The 18,139-nt window shown below is 42.3% G+C and overlaps 1 protein-coding gene across 3 annotated transcripts in view; it reads left to right on the plus strand.

The window, feature by feature from the left end:
• The first annotated feature begins 5,991 nt into the window (after positions 1–5,991).
• LOC129725905 (serine-enriched protein) overlaps positions 5,992–18,139 on the plus strand; it is a 44,757-nt gene continuing 32,609 nt past the window's right edge. Inside the window, exons 1-4 of one of the 3 annotated variants that reach the window (XM_055682333.1) lie at positions 5,992–6,054; positions 6,371–6,804; positions 7,331–7,677; positions 7,996–8,034. In XM_055682333.1, the coding sequence (XP_055538308.1) occupies positions 7,348–7,677; positions 7,996–8,034 (369 nt within the window). In that variant the 5' untranslated portion in view covers positions 5,992–6,054; positions 6,371–6,804; positions 7,331–7,347. The remainder of the gene's footprint in view (positions 6,055–6,370; positions 6,805–7,330; positions 7,678–7,995; positions 8,035–18,139) is intronic. The other 2 variants (XM_055682334.1, XM_055682335.1) reach the window with 2 other exon arrangements.

An 18,139-nucleotide genomic window follows, 5' to 3' on the forward strand; every position in this document is an offset into this window, starting at 1 on the left:
GACCCATCAGTGAACAAACATTCGATCATACTCACAATTTTCGGCCGTTTTTTTTTTCGATCTCGTTATGTCACCATTGCCTTTATTTCCCCGAATAGGAAATCGCTTTATGTTTTTTTGTTCGCTGCTTAATATTTTTCTGAATAACTGTGAAATTGATCTTTTCTGTCAGTTTTTGGACGTTTTAAGAATCGTTTTTGTTTCAGGGAAAATTTAATATCGATTTTCTCTGCGTAACTCGAAAGCTGACTTGCATGCAAGATTGCATTTAACCCGGGTAGCGCTAGCCTCGCAATTGTCCTGTATACTAATAGTTATAGATTTGAAGAGGCAGATGGATGAGTAGTGTGATTGTAGAATGGTTGTTAGAGAGGCACACTGTCGCAGTGGAAAAATCGTTTCGCGGCAAGTATTTTGTAAAACACGAGTCTGTCTCGTCATTTCACAATTACTAGATGTTTGACGATTTCAAAACCTAGAAGATTTCTCTCGTCACTTCGCGAGATTGTGTCCCGAAATCGTAAAAGATACGCTACTAAATTGACTGTTTTATAGAAATCAGGACAAACGCTAGAATATGAAAAATAAATCATGACGCTCAAAAAGAATCACAAAATCAGGACATGTTCTGCTAAATCAGGACGGCTGGTATCCCTATCCATGATACATTCCCGAAATTCGGTAGTATGTAAAAGGAAGCCATCGGTCCTCCTTTGCTTGTATTTCATCTGGTAACCATATACTGTTAACTCTTAGCTGTTAACAATGATAAAATGATGCTTGGAGTCCGTCCCGTTTCACTCTTAAGCTCGCTGCTGATAATGCTGGCAACATGGGTACACAGTTTGATACACGCAGTTGAGTTGAAACTAACAAAAAGCAACTTAGAAGCCAAGTTTAAGCTCATTTCGACGGATTATTACTATCGCAATGTTCATTTGTGACAAAAAAAAACAGTACACATGGTTTGAGTAAAGCCCTATAGTTAAAGTTTGGACGACTGTCACTGAAAAGTTCCAATCGAACTGTCAAAACTTGTTCCAATCGAACATAAGAATGTTTGACATGTCAAGTTTGTCTCAGTAGATGGGAAGTATTGTGATTTAGCAATGACAAAATGCGAAAACTCTAGAGATGGAACTTGATTGTAAAAAGAAATAAAAACAATAAATTCCAAAAATCTTTACGATATTTCGTTTTTTAAATGGGTACAAATTCATAACGCCATATATCTGGTCTTCTGTTTCTGATGAATTTTAAATTTTGGTTTTCTTCACTGTTGACAACTAGATGAGATTCTGAGTTACTACGGCTGTTTGTGACACATGGAATTTTGCACGGACATTGAGTAGCTTGTTCGGAGTGACCGTAATCAATCGACATATTATACGGTGTCTCACCCCGATCAGAAAGAAAAAACAAAAATGTAACATAAGTAGTTAGTTTGTTATGGGAAAACCCTTACAGGCTGTGTTTTCAGTTTGGTCCCGTTAGGTGTTAAAATAACAGAAATTATAACAGAAATGATTCTACTAGTATCAAACACATATCAAAATTTGTTACTAATGTATCAGCTTTCTAATAAAATAAGATAGTTTATAGAACAATATAATAACAAACATTGTTAGAAACAACAGGTTTTAATAAAAACGAAAATTAGTTAGACTTATTCCAGAACTACTTCATTCCAGGTTTTATTATTATAACTCATTCAGATTGAATTTTGTCATCAAAATTATATGGACAAATACAAAATTGTATCAAAATATGTTATTTGTATCTCGCGTTGGAAGAATTTTGTAATTTTTTAGTTATGCTCTGCTGATCGGGACTTGCCACCTAAGCCACAAACTTATACAGAGGTCCCGGTAACTTTTAGTGCCTTTCAATTCTTCGACGTGAAGTATAAAACATCGTGATCAAAATGGAACTGCAAAACTTTGTTTTTTTTATTCGGATTGATATTTTCAAAACGCCAAACTTAGGCTACAAAAATGTGTCGTTTCTGTTATTAAAAAATTCTCTTGTAATTCACAAAATTCAAGCCATTTTCGGCGATGATTTTTATCGGTGGGGAACCGAAAAAAGCTTATGTTTTTGAAATTCCCTGATGTTCGTTGTGATCAAAATAGAAAACAGCACTTCCATTTTTTCATTACTATATATAGCAAAACAAATTGAAAGAAAAAACTATGAAACTGAAAATACGAGTAGTGATGAAATGACTTTTACTTTTTGCAATGTTGCTAGTTCTTTGAAATTCTAGAATGGCTGCCAGTTCGACGGAAATTCAGTCAGCCAAACTTTAACTCTAGGCCTTTAGGTTTGAGTGGTTCTGCGATACGCACGTTTTGGTATTTGTGGAAAATAATCTAGTTGCTACCGGCGCGCACTGGGGCAGCCCCATACAAAACCTTGGACAAAACCTAAGAATTTTTTTTTCTGGAATTAGATTCGGAATTGATATTTTGCAGAAACTAGATTGCCAACAGATCATGAATCAAGCATGGGTTGTAAAGAATTCGCATGTTTTAGTACATCGTGAGGTAGGAGAAGTTGGGGTTCAATCTATACATATAAAAATGCAGCTCTGTCTGTCTGTCTGTCTGTCTGTTCCATATAGGCTTGGAAACTACTGTACCGATCAGCGTGAAATTTTGTATATAGGGGATTCAAGAGCCGAGAAAGGTGACTAAGATAGTTCGAGACCCCTCCCTCTTCTGGAAGGGAGAGGTCCCATACAAATGAAACACGAATTCCTGCACATCTCTAATACGAACAAAGTACACATAATTAAATTTGGTATGTAGATGTTTTTGGAAGTAAGAAGTATGTCCATACTGGTTTGAAATTCCTCCATCTTTTGTAAAGGAGGGTTTTCATACAAATGAAACACAAATTTCTGTCCAACTCAAGACCTAATCAAGCAAATCGAACCAAATTTGGCATGCTAGCGTTTTTAGGGATAACATATATGTCCGTGGTAGTTCGATACCCATCCCTATACTAGAAGGGAGGGGTCCAATACAAATGAAACACAAATTCATGCACATCTCAAAAACTAACCAAGCAAATGGAACCAAATTTGGCAGGTGGATGTTTTTAGGGGTAATAGAAATATACATAATGGCTTGATACCCCTCCCTTTTCTGTAAGGGAGGGGTCCCATACAAATGAAACATAAAATTCTGCACATCTCAAGAACTAACCAAGAAAATGTAACCAAATTTGCCAGTTGGATGTTTTTGGGGGTATCTATACCTATAAAAATGCAGTCCGTTCTGTCTGTCTGTCTGTCTGTCTGTCTGTCTGTCTGTCTGTCTGTCTGTCTGTCTGTCTGTCTGTCTGTCTGTCTGTCTGTCTGTCTGTCTGTCTGTCTGTCTGTCTGTCTGTCTGTCTGTCTGTCTGTCTGTCTGTCTGTCTGTCTGTCTGTCTGTCTGTCTGTCTGTCTGTCTGTCTGTCTGTCTGTCTGTCTGTCTGTCTGTCTGTCTGTCTGTCTGTCTGTCTGTCTGTCTGTCTGTCTGTCTGTCTGTCTGTCTGTCTGTCTGTCTGTCTGTCTGTCTGTCTGTCTGTCTGTCTGTCTGTCTGTCTGTCTGTCTGTCTGTCTGTCTGTCTGTCTGTCTGTCTGTCTGTCTGTCTGTCTGTCTGTCTGTCTGTCTGTCTGTCTGTCTGTCTGTCTGTCTGTCTGTCTGTCTGTCTGTCTGTCTGTCTGTCTGTCTGTCTGTCTGTCTGTCTGTCTGTCTGTCTGTCTGTCTGTCTGTCTGTCTGTCTGTCTGTCTGTCTGTCTGTCTGTCTGTCTGTCTGTCTGTCTGTCTGTCTGTCTGTCTGTCTGTCTGTCTGTCTGTCTGTCTGTCTGTCTGTCTGTCTGTCTGTCTGTCTGTCTGTCTGTCTGTCTGTCTGTCTGTCTGTCTGTCTGTCTGTCTGTCTGTCTGTCTGTCTGTCTGTCTGTCTGTCTGTCTGTCTGTCTGTCTGTCTGTCTGTCTGTCTGTCTGTCTGTCTGTCTGTCTGTCTGTCTGTCTGTCTGTCTGTCTGTCTGTCTGTCTGTCTGTCTGTCTGTCTGTCTGTCTGTCTGTCTGTCTGTCTGTCTGTCTGTCTGTCTGTCTGTCTGTCTGTCTGTCTGTCTGTCTGTCTGTCTGTCTGTCTGTCTGTCTGTCTGTCTGTCTGTCTGTCTGTCTGTCTGTCTGTCTGTCTGTCTGTCTGTCTGTCTGTCTGTCTGTCTGTCTGTCTGTCTGTCTGTCTGTCTGTCTGTCTGTCTGTCTGTCTGTCTGTCTGTCTGTCTGTCTGTCTGTCTGTCTGTCTGTCTGTCTGTCTGTCTGTCTGTCTGTCTGTCTGTCTGTCTGTCTGTCTGTCTGTCTGTCTGTCTGTCTGTCTGTCTGTCTGTCTGTCTGTCTGTCTGTCTGTCTGTCTGTCTGTCTGTCTGTCTGTCTGTCTGTCTGTCTGTCTGTCTGTCTGTCTGTCTGTCTGTCTGTCTGTCTGTCTGTCTGTCTGTCTGTCTGTCTGTCTGTCTGTCTGTCTGTCTGTCTGTCTGTCTGTCTGTCTGTCTGTCTGTCTGTCTGTCTGTCTGTCTGTCTGTCTGTCTGTCTGTCTGTCTGTCTGTCTGTCTGTCTGTCTGTCTGTCTGTCTGTCTGTCTGTCTGTCTGTCTGTCTGTCTGTCTGTCTGTCTGTCTGTCTGTCTGTCTGTCTGTCTGTCTGTCTGTCTGTCTGTCTGTCTGTCTGTCTGTCTGTCTGTCTGTCTGTCTGTCTGTCTGTCTGTCTGTCTGTCTGTCTGTCTGTCTGTCTGTCTGTCTGTCTGTCTGTCTGTCTGTCTGTCTGTCTGTCTGTCTGTCTGTCTGTCTGTCTGTCTGTCTGTCTGTCTGTCTGTCTGTCTGTCTGTCTGTCTGTCTGTCTGTCTGTCTGTCTGTCTGTCTGTCTGTCTGTCTGTCTGTCTGTCTGTCTGTCTGTCTGTCTGTCTGTCTGTCTGTCTGTCTGTCTGTCTGTCTGTCTGTCTGTCTGTCTGTCTGTCTGTCTGTCTGTCTGTCTGTCTGTCTGTCTGTCTGTCTGTCTGTCTGTCTGTCTGTCTGTCTGTCTGTCTGTCTGTCTGTCTGTCTGTCTGTCTGTCTGTCTGTCTGTCTGTCTGTCTGTCTGTCTGTCTGTCTGTCTGTCTGTCTGTCTGTCTGTCTGTCTGTCTGTCTGTCTGTCTGTCTGTCTGTCTGTCTGTCTGTCTGTCTGTCTGTCTGTCTGTCTGTCTGTCTGTCTGTCTGTCTGTCTGTCTGTCTGTCTGTCTGTCTGTCTGTCTGTCTGTCTGTCTGTCTGTCTGTCTGTCTGTCTGTCTGTCTGTCTGTCTGTCTGTCTGTCTGTCTGTCTGTCTGTCTGTCTGTCTGTCTGTCTGTCTGTCTGTCTGTCTGTCTGTCTGTCTGTCTGTCTGTCTGTCTGTCTGTCTGTCTGTCTGTCTGTCTGTCTGTCTGTCTGTCTGTCTGTCTGTCTGTCTGTCTGTCTGTCTGTCTGTCTGTCTGTCTGTCTGTCTGTCTGTCTGTCTGTCTGTCTGTCTGTCTGTCTGTCTGTCTGTCTGTCTGTCTGTCTGTCTGTCTGTCTGTCTGTCTGTCTGTCTGTCTGTCTGTCTGGTCTTTGTGTCAAAAGCCAAATATGCTTGAACTACACTTTTTGTTCAAGCTCAGTTTGTTTATTTATTAAAAAAAAAACACCCCAAAAAAATCCTAATGACATCATTGCAGCCAACAACTGTTGATCCGTCAGTTGTTCGTGAGTGACAGAACATGGCGTCGCTATCAACGCTGAGCCATGACAACGGTTACCAACGAGAACAAGTAGCTCCCCTTGCCCCTTGCGCTTGCTGGCTTTGTTTACTTAGTCACGTGGCACAAACTGTCCAACATCGGGTGGTCACTAGTTTGTGGGTGTCGGAGCTGCCCGAACTCGCTACCTTTCTCTTTCCCGGCAAACGGACATGCGCTCTGGTTTCCTTCTTTTCGCACTGCCTGTCGTCGTGAACTTTTCATCAGTTCTCTTATCACCAGCTAGCCGTCAACACGGGTTATCCCTTTGACTGAGCTCAGGGTAAGAAATTTTCATCCTTGGTTTTTTTTTTGCTTCTGAAAGAATTTTGTGTAATTTTTGCTCAAGTTCACTTCGATAAGTTTTAAGATGCAGGCAGTTTGTTAGAAGTGTACAAGTGGTTTTGGTTTTTGACTGGCAAACTGTAGAATACTGTTGAGCTTAAAATTCTGTGTCCAAATTTTCCATACGGATATAAAAAAAAAACTGCCAGAGATTCAACTGTTCGTCATAGTTTATACTTCTTCCAGTAGTTTTTCAAGTAGTTGAAAAGCAATATTCAGTAAGCTTTAATTTTCTCCTTTTTCCTATATTTCAGGAACAAAACGGCAACTCTTAGTGGCCCAGGTGGACAAGTGAAAAATTTTTTTGGAGGCCATCACTGCCTGAGCGCAGAAGAGTAGGCGTTGGTGAACGTGAGCGTGTGGGAACGCTTTTGTATCCGAGACTTCTCTACCGACACCAGCCGTGTGAGTGTGTATGTGTGTGAGCGCGCGCGTAAGGAAGCAACACTTGGTTCTCTCGGGGGTGCGCCACCCTGCCCCATCCGGTGCGGCCTGAGGTCCGCCGCCGCGCTGAGAGAACGGGTGATAACAGATACCAGCCAAAAAAAAAATGCCATATAACCCAACAAACCAGACCGCCATAATATAAACAACCCAAAACAAACACCTTCAACCGTCACGCCAAATTTTGATCCCCCCAATTTTCCTGAGCAGCCGTACGCAGAAAAGCTACCGAAAATTGCAACAGGTTTGTTTTGGTTGTATCGTCTCCCGCCTCTTCCGCAAACCTTACGTACCCCTCCCGCAGTCCTAATCTTCATCCTCACCTCCCAACTCCTACCTACTCTCGTGTTCGATGTGTGCGTATTCCTAGCCGCAGTACGCAGTGGTGTTGTTACTTCGTTTTTAATGCGAAATTAATTTTCTGTTCCTTTGACACGGTTGCTTGGATTTTTATGTGTGTCCATTGTCATTGTTTCCTGTGCCTACATGGTTTGGGTTGGAATAGCCAAAGCCTGCTACGTTGTGGGTTTCAATATGGCATGTTGATCGATGGGCGTTGAAACCCGTTCCCGTCGAAGTAATTTCGGATCGATAACGGTTTTTTTTTTCGGTTTCAGTTCATTGGTCGGTCACGGTAATGCGTTCCGAGGCAGTGTTGTAATTATGCTTTTGGCAGGATTGTAAATAGTGTTTCGTTTGATGTTAGAATCATTTTGATGATACGAGTCTCAACTTGACACTTAGACCGCATTTTCGCTCTTAACCCGCAGCAATCGAAATCACAGCTATGCCTGAAGTGTTGCCACTTTCTGGCATGGCTGATACCGAGCCGGACCTGTCGACGTTCGAAAACAAGTCCGGCCTGGCGGAGGACATGAAGTTTTTGGCCTCGATGCCGGAATTGTGCGACGTGACGTTTTTGGTCGGTGAAACGCGGGAACCCGTGTGCGCCGTCAAGGCCGTCCTGGCAGCCCGTTCGCGGGTCTTCCAGAAAATGCTCTACCAAGCTCCATCACCGCAACGCAAGAAAGAACCACCACCCAGGGAGAACAAGTTGCGGCTGTTCCTGAAGCGTTCGTCCGAACCGCTGCTCAATCTGCAGAATGCTGCTCAGCAGGTAAGAAGCACTTTGCGTTTTGTGGTTTTGATGTTTTCAAGAATTCACTAAATATTTTTTCAAAACCTGTAAATACCATTAAACGATGTATTTGTTTTTTTATTTTTTCAACCAAAACAAAAACTTCAACGCTGCACAGGAAGCTGTGCTACACACACGCACAGCTTGCTGTGCAGCCTCCGACTGTAAATAGTTCGACACGTGCCATCACTGTATGTCAAATTTCATCTTTGTCATTCTCCACTGCCCTCTGTTAACAACAACAACAACAACTACAATTGTCACGATTTGCCACTTTCAAACAAACACATCAAACAGCGTAGCGGCTTCAACCAACAGCTGGCTCCTATCGCTGAGGTAAACGGAAGCTAATCGAGCTAACATCCACTTTCACTCCTCTGTTTCCTTTCTTCTTTCACTGTCTCTGTCACTATGTCTAAAGCTGTATTCTGCTTCCTTGATGTGCGTACTTCCTGTGTGCTTGAAAGCGCATTGCATCACAGCCTTCTACGCTCACTCGACCGTTCTGCAAATCGATGGAAAATATACTGTTTTGCATGGATTGTTCTATCTACTCTGCTCTAGTGCTAGTGCCTCTACTGGTTGCGCTGGGAAGCGTACTCTATGGAGTTTCCTACTCACATTGGTTTGTTTCCTTAAAGAAAAAGTTTATTAGAATATTTGATACTTCAAATCTGCAGCGGACAACTCTCCTGACTGAAAATATCCTCTTATCTAAACACTTGGGAATTTAACCATCCACAGCACGTTATACCTTCCAATAACTTTCTGGAGCCGATAATGTGGTCGATAAAGAAAATAATAGGATAGTAAGTTTGGGGAATATAAGTACTACAACACGCATCAGGTAACTTCTTGATAAGTGACACTGCAAAAAGGACAAACAAACAAAAGGTGCGAATAGCAAAAAACCTTCGGACAATGCCTCTCAAGATTAAAAATTACAGGTCGCAGTGGAGTCCACAAAAAAATCTCACTTCAACAATATTTGTTTTGAATTTTTACTTTTTCGTCTATCTCAATTTAAAAATACTGATGTTGAAGTATTTCCAAAAGTGTAAATTTTAAACCGTATGCTTTATATAAAATCTTTTAGTGTAAATGTATGAACACCAATAGGCCTTTTGAGAAAAAATACGAAATCGTACGTTAAGAATACGTGCGTTAATTTTTACCGCTTCTTGGGTTTGTATCTAACCAACAATTACGCAAGGGATTTTCAGCATTTTCGTCCCTACCTACCATGTAAGATATCAAGAAGGGTATATATTTTTTTAATTCAAAAGCCCTGCGAATCTGCACAAAACCAAATGACAAACTAAAGCAAATAAGGGGAAAGGAACGCCTAAACAGTGAAGCAAATTGTTCTAGTTTGCTAAATCTGTACGATAATAAAAAGGAGTGCTGAGAGATTAAAAGAAAGTGAGCAAGTTGCTATTTATGTATGTATTTCACTTTACACATTTCAAGTATTCCGTCTCGATACACATAAACTGCTTAAAATAAATTCCCTACCCTATTAACAAAAATGTTTAGTTTTAGATTGTAATAAAGGTCTGCTCGAGTTTTTATTTTAGTTTAGTTTCTAACCAACGTTTGTTAGGGGACGGGACACTAAGCATAGCGGACGTAAAGCCAAATGCCACGCTTGATGATTGATAAAAAATATTAATTGCATACAGGGAGTGGCCAAATGATTGAGACAGGGAAAATTTTTTCAATTTTTAAAAACCCAGAACTTTACGAGAAAATGAATCAATGTTGATGAAACCGGTTTTTTTTTTGTTACTGGAAAGCTATTCTAGTTTCTAAAAATTACCAGGGAATTCGACGGGACCAAAGGACTCCGGGAATGTTTCGGATTTTTAGGAGTGTGTATCAAAATGTGCATTCTTGCCACGACATCTTGTTTTTTTTTTAAGTTTATATGTTTCCAATAAACTATTCATTCTGTGTTTATTGGTACCCAAAAGCTGAAAATTCGTCGAGGAACCATCGAGATATTTGCCGAGAGGTTTCCGAGTAGTTTTTTGTATGGAAAAATGAGAAAAATGAAAGTTGTTTCTCTCTTCTAGATAGAATAATCACAAAATTCCAACTTCTACGAAATTGGGAAAAATTGACAAAACAAATTTGCTGAAGACGCTACGGCACCAAAATCAGTGTTTTTTGAGTCAAAAGTAATTTGTTTTAGTTTTTAAATAGTTTTTTTGACACGGCACGATACAATTTATGTTTAACTGAACCAAGTACATTTTCTTTAAAATTCTAAATTAGCAGGGAAAAGAGGGAGGCCTTCATTTTTATTCTCGCGGCCGACTACGAGCTAGTGGGGATTTAAGGTGAGAGGAGGGGTGTTACAATTTTGTTTTTAACTATTTTATATTACAGGATGTATTTATTTGTACGTGGCTAACCAGTGATGTTCTGTTTGAGCAGTTTTGGTCTGAGGTGTCTGCGTAAACATAGAGATGCCGTGTCTTCGTTTTAGTGTCTCCAGCCGGGTGTATCATTCTCTTTCAGTTTGTGACAGAAATTGTATTCTAGCAAATAGATAAAAGAAATCAAATTTTAATGCCAGCATTTTTTATAAACCCGTATAGCTGTGTCATGTACTGGAGATCACCGCTTCCCAGAATGTCTCTAACGGGTACGTTCGGTTGTTTTCCTCGGGCCCGAAGGAAATCTATAAGCTCAGACCTAACACCACAGTATTCGGTACACGACCAAACAACATGCTCGATGTCATGGTAGCCATCGCCACAAACGCAGTGATTACTGTCTACAAGCATCGCAAAGAGATGCGTGTTTAACGTATAGTGATTGGACATTAGTCTGGACATCACGCGAATGAAGTCCCGACCTACATCCAACCCCTTGAACCATGCTTTCGTCGATACCTTAGGAAAAATGGAATGTAGCCACCGTCCCAGTTTATCTGAGTTCCATGATGATTGCCAACTGTTGAGTGTTCTCTGACGCAAAATGCTATAAAATTCATCATAAGCAATTGGTCTTACATAAATATCGCCATCAATAGCACCCACCTTAGCTAAAGCGTCCGCCTTTTCATTGCCCGGAATGGAACAATGAGAAGGGACCCACGCTAAGGTAACCCGGTAATTTTTATCTGTTAAAGCACTTAAAAACCGCCGTATTTTCCCCAGGAAATACGGGGTGTGCTTCACAGTCTTCATCGATCGCAGAGCCTCAATGACACTGAGACTGTCTGTGAAGATGAAGTAGTGGTCTATGGGTAGGGTTTCAGGGTTTCGGTTTCTGCGACGTACACGGAAACAGGAGCATCGAGTTTGTAGGAGGCGGTAAAATTTTCGTGAAAAACACCGAAGCCAGTGGACTCATTTAGATTAGATCCGTCAGTGTAAAACCTTTTATCATAACTAACATGTCTAAACTTATTGGAAAATATTTTAGGGATCTCTTGGGGTCGCAATTGATCCGGGATACCAGAAATGTCTTGTTTCAAGGTGGTGTCGAAGAATATAGCATCATTAGAAGTATCTAAAAGTGCGACATTGGAGGAATCGTATGAAGAAGGATTAATATCTTGAGCCATATAGTCAAACTATAAAGTCAAAAACCTGGATTGAGATTGAAGGTCGACCAACCTCTCGAAATTTTCAATTACTAATGGGTTCATAACTGTGCATCGAATTAGCAACCGGTAAGAGAGATTCCAAAAACGATGTTTCAACGGAAGAATACCCGCTAACACTTCAAGACTCATCGTATGGGTCGACTGCATGCAACCTAAGGCAATACGCAAACAACGATATTGTATTCGTTCCAGTTTGATCAAATGTGTGTTTGCTGTGGAGCGGAAGCAGAAACACCCGTACTCAATTACAGACAATATCGTTGTTTGGTAAAGCCTTAGAAGGTCTCCTGGGTGGGCTCCCCACCAGGTTCCGGTAATCGTACGAAGAAAATTAATTCTCTGTTGGCATTTTTGTGTCAGATACCTAATATGGCAAGCCCAGGTGCATTTAGAGTCGAACCAGACCCCGAGATGTCCCCCATGTGTCCCGAGTGCGTGGAGGAGGAGGAGACTGCTGAGCATGTCTTCTTCGTATGCCCCCGTTTCGCAAGAGCGAGGAGCAACATGATGGCTGTGAGCGGGCCTGGCACTACTCCGGACAATCTAGTCCGGAGGATGTGCGACGACCCGGACATCTGGAACGCGGTCTGTGCGGCCGCCTCTCAGATTGTTCTGGAGCTGCAACGTGTGTGGCGGGTCAACCACCAACACGCCAGTGGTAGCTAATTACCAGTCTCCAGGTAGTTAGCTAGGAGGTTATAAGAGTAAAGAGGGTGCATCACGCACAAAAGCCACTCCCCGACGTAATACTTAACCGTCGCTCCGGGAAGACCAGGGCTGGAGACTGGAGGGGTTTTAGTGGGTCGGGACAGGGATCAGTAGGTGTCTGGGCGAGTGTAACTACCCCAGCATCTCTCCCCTAGTCTCATCCCCACACCCTGAGTTCTCTTCTCAGGTGTCTGTTTGCAGATTTCCCCGCCACCTTTAAAAAAAAAAAAAAAAAAAAAAAAAAAAAAAAAAAAAAAAAAAAAAAAAAAAAAAAGACCCCGAGATATTTAGCGACTAAAACCTGAGAGATCGTTTTACCCGTTAGTAGGAGCTCCAGCTGAGCTGGGTTATGCTTCCTAGAAAAAACGACCAGCTCAGTTTTCTCCGGAGAGAATTCGATACCCAGCTTAAGAGCCCATTCAGACAAATTGTCTAAGGTATCTTGCAATGGTCCTTGCAGATCGTTAGCCTCGCTTCCAGTAATGGATACAACGCTATCGTCTGCAAGTTGCCGTAGCGTGCATGAATTTGCAAGACATTTATCGATGTCATTGACGTAAAAATTATATAAGAGAGGGCTTAAACATGAGCCCTGGGGAAGGCCCATGTAACTGATTCGGGAAGTTGTCGAATCGCCATGTGAGAAATACATATGCTTTTCTGACAACAAATTGAGTAAAAAGTTATTCAAATTTGGTGAAAGTTCCTGCGAATGAAGTTTCGTGCCTTAAACTTCTACAGAGACAGAGTCAAATGCCCCCTTAATATCCAAGAACGCAGAAGCCATTTGCTCTTTTCGAGCAAATGCGAGTTGAACTTCAGTAGAAAGCAACGCTAGGCAATCGTTCGTCCCTTTGCCCCGGCGAAAGCCAAATTGAGTATCTGAAAGTAAACCGTTTGTTTCGACCTATTTGTCTAACCGTAAGAGGATCATTTTCTCCATTAATTTCCGGAGGCAAGAGAGCATCGCAATCGGCCTATATGAATTGTGATCAAAGGCAGGTTTCCCGGGTTTCCGAATAGCAATGACTTTTACCTCCCTTTAGTCATGCGGAACAATATTAAGCTCAAGAAACTTGTTGAACAAATTCAACCAGCGTCTTTTTGCAGAGTCGGGTAGATTCTTCAACGGGTTGAATTTAATTCTATCTAACCCTGGAGCCTTATTGTTGCACGACAGGAGAGCCATTGAAAATTCCAACATCGAAAATGGAGGCTCTTCCGTAGTTACTAATAACGCGTCGCGAAAGGTTTTCTGTTCCGGTACAGAGTCCGGACAGACCTTTTTGGCAAAATCGAGTATCCAGCGATCTGAATACTCCTCACTTTCATTCGAAACGTCACGGTTCCGCATGCGCCTGGCGGTATCCCAAAGAGTGCTCATCGCTGTTTCCCTCGACAACGCGTTTACGAACCGCCGCCAGTACCCGCGTTTTTTCGCCTTTACTAAGCTCTTCATCTGCCTGCCCAGTGCCTCGTACTTTCGAAGCAGGTTGACAGTGCCGTACTCCCGGTAGTCCTTATACGCCGCGGACCTTCGCGCGTATAGCTCAGAGCACTCTTTGTCCCACCATTTTTTGGGAGGGCGCTGTCTAATCGTCACCCCGGGTATCGGTTCCGTCTGAGCTTGAGTCACGGCGTCGATTATCAAGCCAGCTAAGAACGCGTATTCTTCCTCCGGAGGAAGTTCCTCGTGAGTCTCGATAGATTCCGCTATAATAGACTCATAACGCTTCCAATCAATATTACGTGTAAGGTCGTAGGAAACATTGATGGGGACGGGGGAGTTGAACCATTAGCAATTGATATAACGATTGGAAGATGATCACTACCGTGGGGATCGTTGATTACTTTCCACTGGCAATGTAACGCAAGTGATGTCGAGCAGAAGGATAGGTCAAGCACGCTTTCACGTGCTGGAGGATTAGGTACACGTGTCGCTTCCCCAGTATTCAAAAGTGTCATATTGAAGTCGTTGATCAAGTTACAAATTAAAGAAGATCGGTTGTCGTCGTACAGCGACCCCCATAGCGAACAGTGAGAGTTAAAATCTCCCAAAATCAAAAAAGGTGCGGGAAGCAATTCTGCTATATCAAGGAGTTGCTTCTGTTCAATCCGCGCGAATGGGGGAATATATAACGAAACAAGGCAAAGGTCTTTTCCATTCATATTCGTTTGAATGGCAACAACTTCAATATTCGAGATCGAGGGGAGGTCGATTCTGAAAAAAGAATAACACTTTTTGATCCCTAAAAGTACCCCTCCACCGTGTGAGTCTCGATCTCGACGAATGATGTTGAAATCGTGGAAATTAAGTTGGTCATTTGAATTGAGAAAAGTTTTACAGAGCGCGAACGCATCACAATTGTATGTGTTTATCAAATGTGAAAATAAATCGAATTTGGGGATGATACTCCTGCAGTTCCACTGTAACACAGTGACAAAATTCCTAACCTCTTTCGACGTATTAGTCATCGAAAGATACGATAGCTGAAATGAGGAGCCAAGTTGCTGTGAGTTGCTTCAAAAAGGTTTTCACTGTAGGGAGAAGGGCAAGAAGAATGTTTCGAAGGGGATCTGGCATGTTGAAAGTTTTAAATATCCAGTCCATGGTGGCGAACCAGCCTGTGGCTGAAAGCCACCCTAATAAAGTAATAATAAAAAAAATATCCAGTCCACAATATCACAAAATTTTATGAACCTTGTTTCTTTTATGTCTTCTGATCGAGAAATGGGTGCACGAGGGGTTTTTGGTGCCCCAGGAAGCGGTGGGTACTCCTGGTTTGATTTGAAATTAAAACCGGGTGGAACTTGCTTCGGTTTTTCTTCACCGCTTCCTTTCTGTGTTGTCTTATTGGTCATTCCGCAAGGGGTTATCTTACGACCTTTGCGAGAAAGATTAGGAGAGTTGAGCATTCTCATCTTCCTAGATCCCTCTGGCAAGGCATAAGAACACCCTTCGACGGGATCGACAGATGTACCCTCATCGGTTGGCTAAAAGGAAAAGATGTTTCCTGTCGAGGGTGGCTCAGCCCTCTTAAGCATTTCTGCAAAAGAGCGCTTTGATCGTTCCTTAAGGGAACGCTTAATTTTTTTCTCGCGCTGTTTGTACGCGGGACACGCCAAAAGGTCATGCCGAGTTCCCTCGCAGTAAAGACACTTTTCAGTATCCTCACTGCAAGCGGTCTCAGCATGATTGCCTCCGCACTTGCTGAAGCGTGCCTTGTTGCAGCAGTAGGTGGCTATATGACCTAACTGCTTGCAGTTTTGGCAATGCATGACCCGCGGTACGAACAGGCGTACAGGCAGACGAACCCTGTCCAAAGAGATGTAGTTCGGCAGTGCGGATCCGGCGAATGTTACACGGAAGGAATCCGAAGGGAAGAATTTCTTCTTCCCTTCTTCGATGGATACTGAATGCAATTGCTTGACATCCAGTATCTTTACATCTTGAATCAGGGGGTTCTTGAAGCAGCCAACCCCGTGACGCAAAATGTCATCGACCGTGAGGCGTCCTTCGGTAACCACACCGTCGATCTCCACGTCCTTGGCAGGGATGTACACGCGGTACTCCCTTGTAAAGAGCTCGTAGCAGGCAATTTCGTTTGCTTGCTTCAAGCTACTCACGACAACTCGCAGTTTGTTCGGCCTCACCTTCGTAATCTCGGTTACGGCCGGAAACTGTTTTGCCAGTTCTATGCCTATTTGAATTATATTCAAAGGTTTTTTTATGGGCCGGAAGTAAACAACGTAGGGACCGCTAGCGGCATCTGGGTAAGCTTTTACCCGTATTTCCGGTACCCTTGGTACGGGGCTAGGTAGCGGGGGTGGTACAGGGGAAGGTAAGGGAGAACTGCTGGGGGAAATTTCAATTTCTTTCCCATTTGTTTCCACATCCAGGAAAAGTTGCACCCGCATGTCGTCCAGTAGTTGATATTAAATTTTAAAAACAATTTTTCAAACTACAATGGATCAAAATGAAAAAAAGACAGTAATACTAATACTAATAACAATAGTAATAATATTAGTAATAATAATAATAATAATTATAATAATAATAATTATAATAATAATAACAATAAAAATAATATTAATAATAATAATATTGATAGTAATATATTAATAATAATGATAAAAAATCTAAAGTGAATACTTCACCGAACGTCTAGGTCACGACCTCACGGCTGATAGTTGGATCAATCGAGGGTCTCCGCAGAACAAACAATGACGATCCAGCTTCGTGTTGTGACACAGTGGCTGTATCTTACACGCGACCTTGTAGATGCCACTTGTAGTTGACTTCCACTGCGGGAGAATTGTTCTTGCTGATATATCAGCTGCGTATCAGATCACTGGCGGGCAGCCTGCCCCTACCAGTGTGCAGAAGATGTTTCTGCCGATATATTGCAGACTATTGTTATCGCACAGCACAAGAAATAATCGAAAAAAAATCACCCGTACGATAACTCGTGTATTGTTATTTTGCGAACCACACGGAGATAAACAATTTGCGTCTAATCGAGACGAAAGCAAAACAACGAATGGAAAGTAATTTGTGTGAAATAGTATTCTTTTAAAATGTGGTACAATTTTGCCGAGCTAAGTGGATTTTTATATTCCAAAATGAGAAAAGTGAAATTCGTTTCTTACTGTTGAGGGGATTTATCACAAAATTGAAACTTTTATTTCATGGAGAATAATTAATGGAACATCTTTTTGACGTTGACTAACGTCTATATCGAAGTTCGGCCCCTGAATTCGAAAATTTAGTAATTCAACCAGGGAAAACCAGAGAAAAGTGGTCAGGTTTTGAGCGCTTATTTTGCAGTCATCTATAATCAGGTTTTCGAGGTTTTGGCATCAATCGATCAGAAATTCTTTTACGGTTAAATTTATGTAACAAAAACAAACTATTGTTTGAGATACACTATTGAAAAATTGGTAATTAATATCGATTGTCTAAATCATACCGCGCAGCCAATCACTACCTCTCTTCCCAAGCACAGTCGACACTAACGGATACAATCGATCTGACTTTGTTGTTATTGTTGTTGTCACTTTCTGTTTCCGATGTTTATGCTGCTGCTAGCGGAAAAAACCTTGCAAATATGCATCTTTTTGTTGGTGTTAATTTTACGACAGCGGCCGGCGCCCCATCACTCTGATTCCAAAACCGCACCAGTGACATGCGGACGCTAGGTGATAGCAGCTGAAAGGAGGAAATACAAAATAGTACCGGTCATCTCGTGCCGGTTTCACCCGTAATGCTGGTGGCTTTAGTAGTAAATGGCTACTGCAAAACACTTAAATGGCTGGAATTCTGGACGGACTAACCAAAAACAAGGATATATTCGGCAACTGGCCCCTTTTGGTGCCTCGAAATTGTGTAATAGAAGCGGCTAATTGAATTTTCTGTTTTCCTAAATGCTGCTGCTAGCGGAAAAAACCTTGCAAAAATGCATATTTGTGTTGGTGTTAATATTACGACAGCGGCTGGCGCAGCTTTCAAGGAACATTTGTCTCTACCATTCCATCATCTATGTAGCCCCTAGTTCTTTCTAATTATCTGACGAAGCCTTGGTATAAAACGTATCGTTCGAACATTTCACCACATCAGTTTCATTATTAAACCGTACCGGATACATACGGACGCTCGGTGTTAGCAGCTAAAAGGAGGAAAAACAAAATAGTACCGGTCATCTCGTGCCGGTTTCACCTGTTATGCTGGTGGCTGTTAGTAATAAATGGCTACTGCAAAATACTAAAATGGCTGGAATTCTGGACGGACTAAACAGTAAACGAGAATAATCGGCAACTGGTACCTTTTGGTGCCTCGAAATTTCATTACAGAAGTTTTGTAAAAGAAGCGTTGCAATTCCTTCTACTATTTGCTTCAATGGAATATTTTTTTTTTTATATAAGAATACGATAGTCAACGTCATGCGGTCGTGTCTTGAATACCACCTCCCTACTTTTTTTTAAACTCTAATATTTATTTAGGCCCAACCGCAAAGCATAACGGGGCCGAATATCTTTTGGAGTAGGGAAAAGCCAGCTTGAGTAGAGTCTGTATCCCGACTGCTCCTCCTCAAACAGGCATAAAAACCCTCTCAT

Source organism: Wyeomyia smithii, chromosome 2 (assembly GCF_029784165.1).
Source record: "Wyeomyia smithii strain HCP4-BCI-WySm-NY-G18 chromosome 2, ASM2978416v1, whole genome shotgun sequence".
Lineage (NCBI taxonomy): Eukaryota > Metazoa > Arthropoda > Insecta > Diptera > Culicidae > Wyeomyia > Wyeomyia smithii.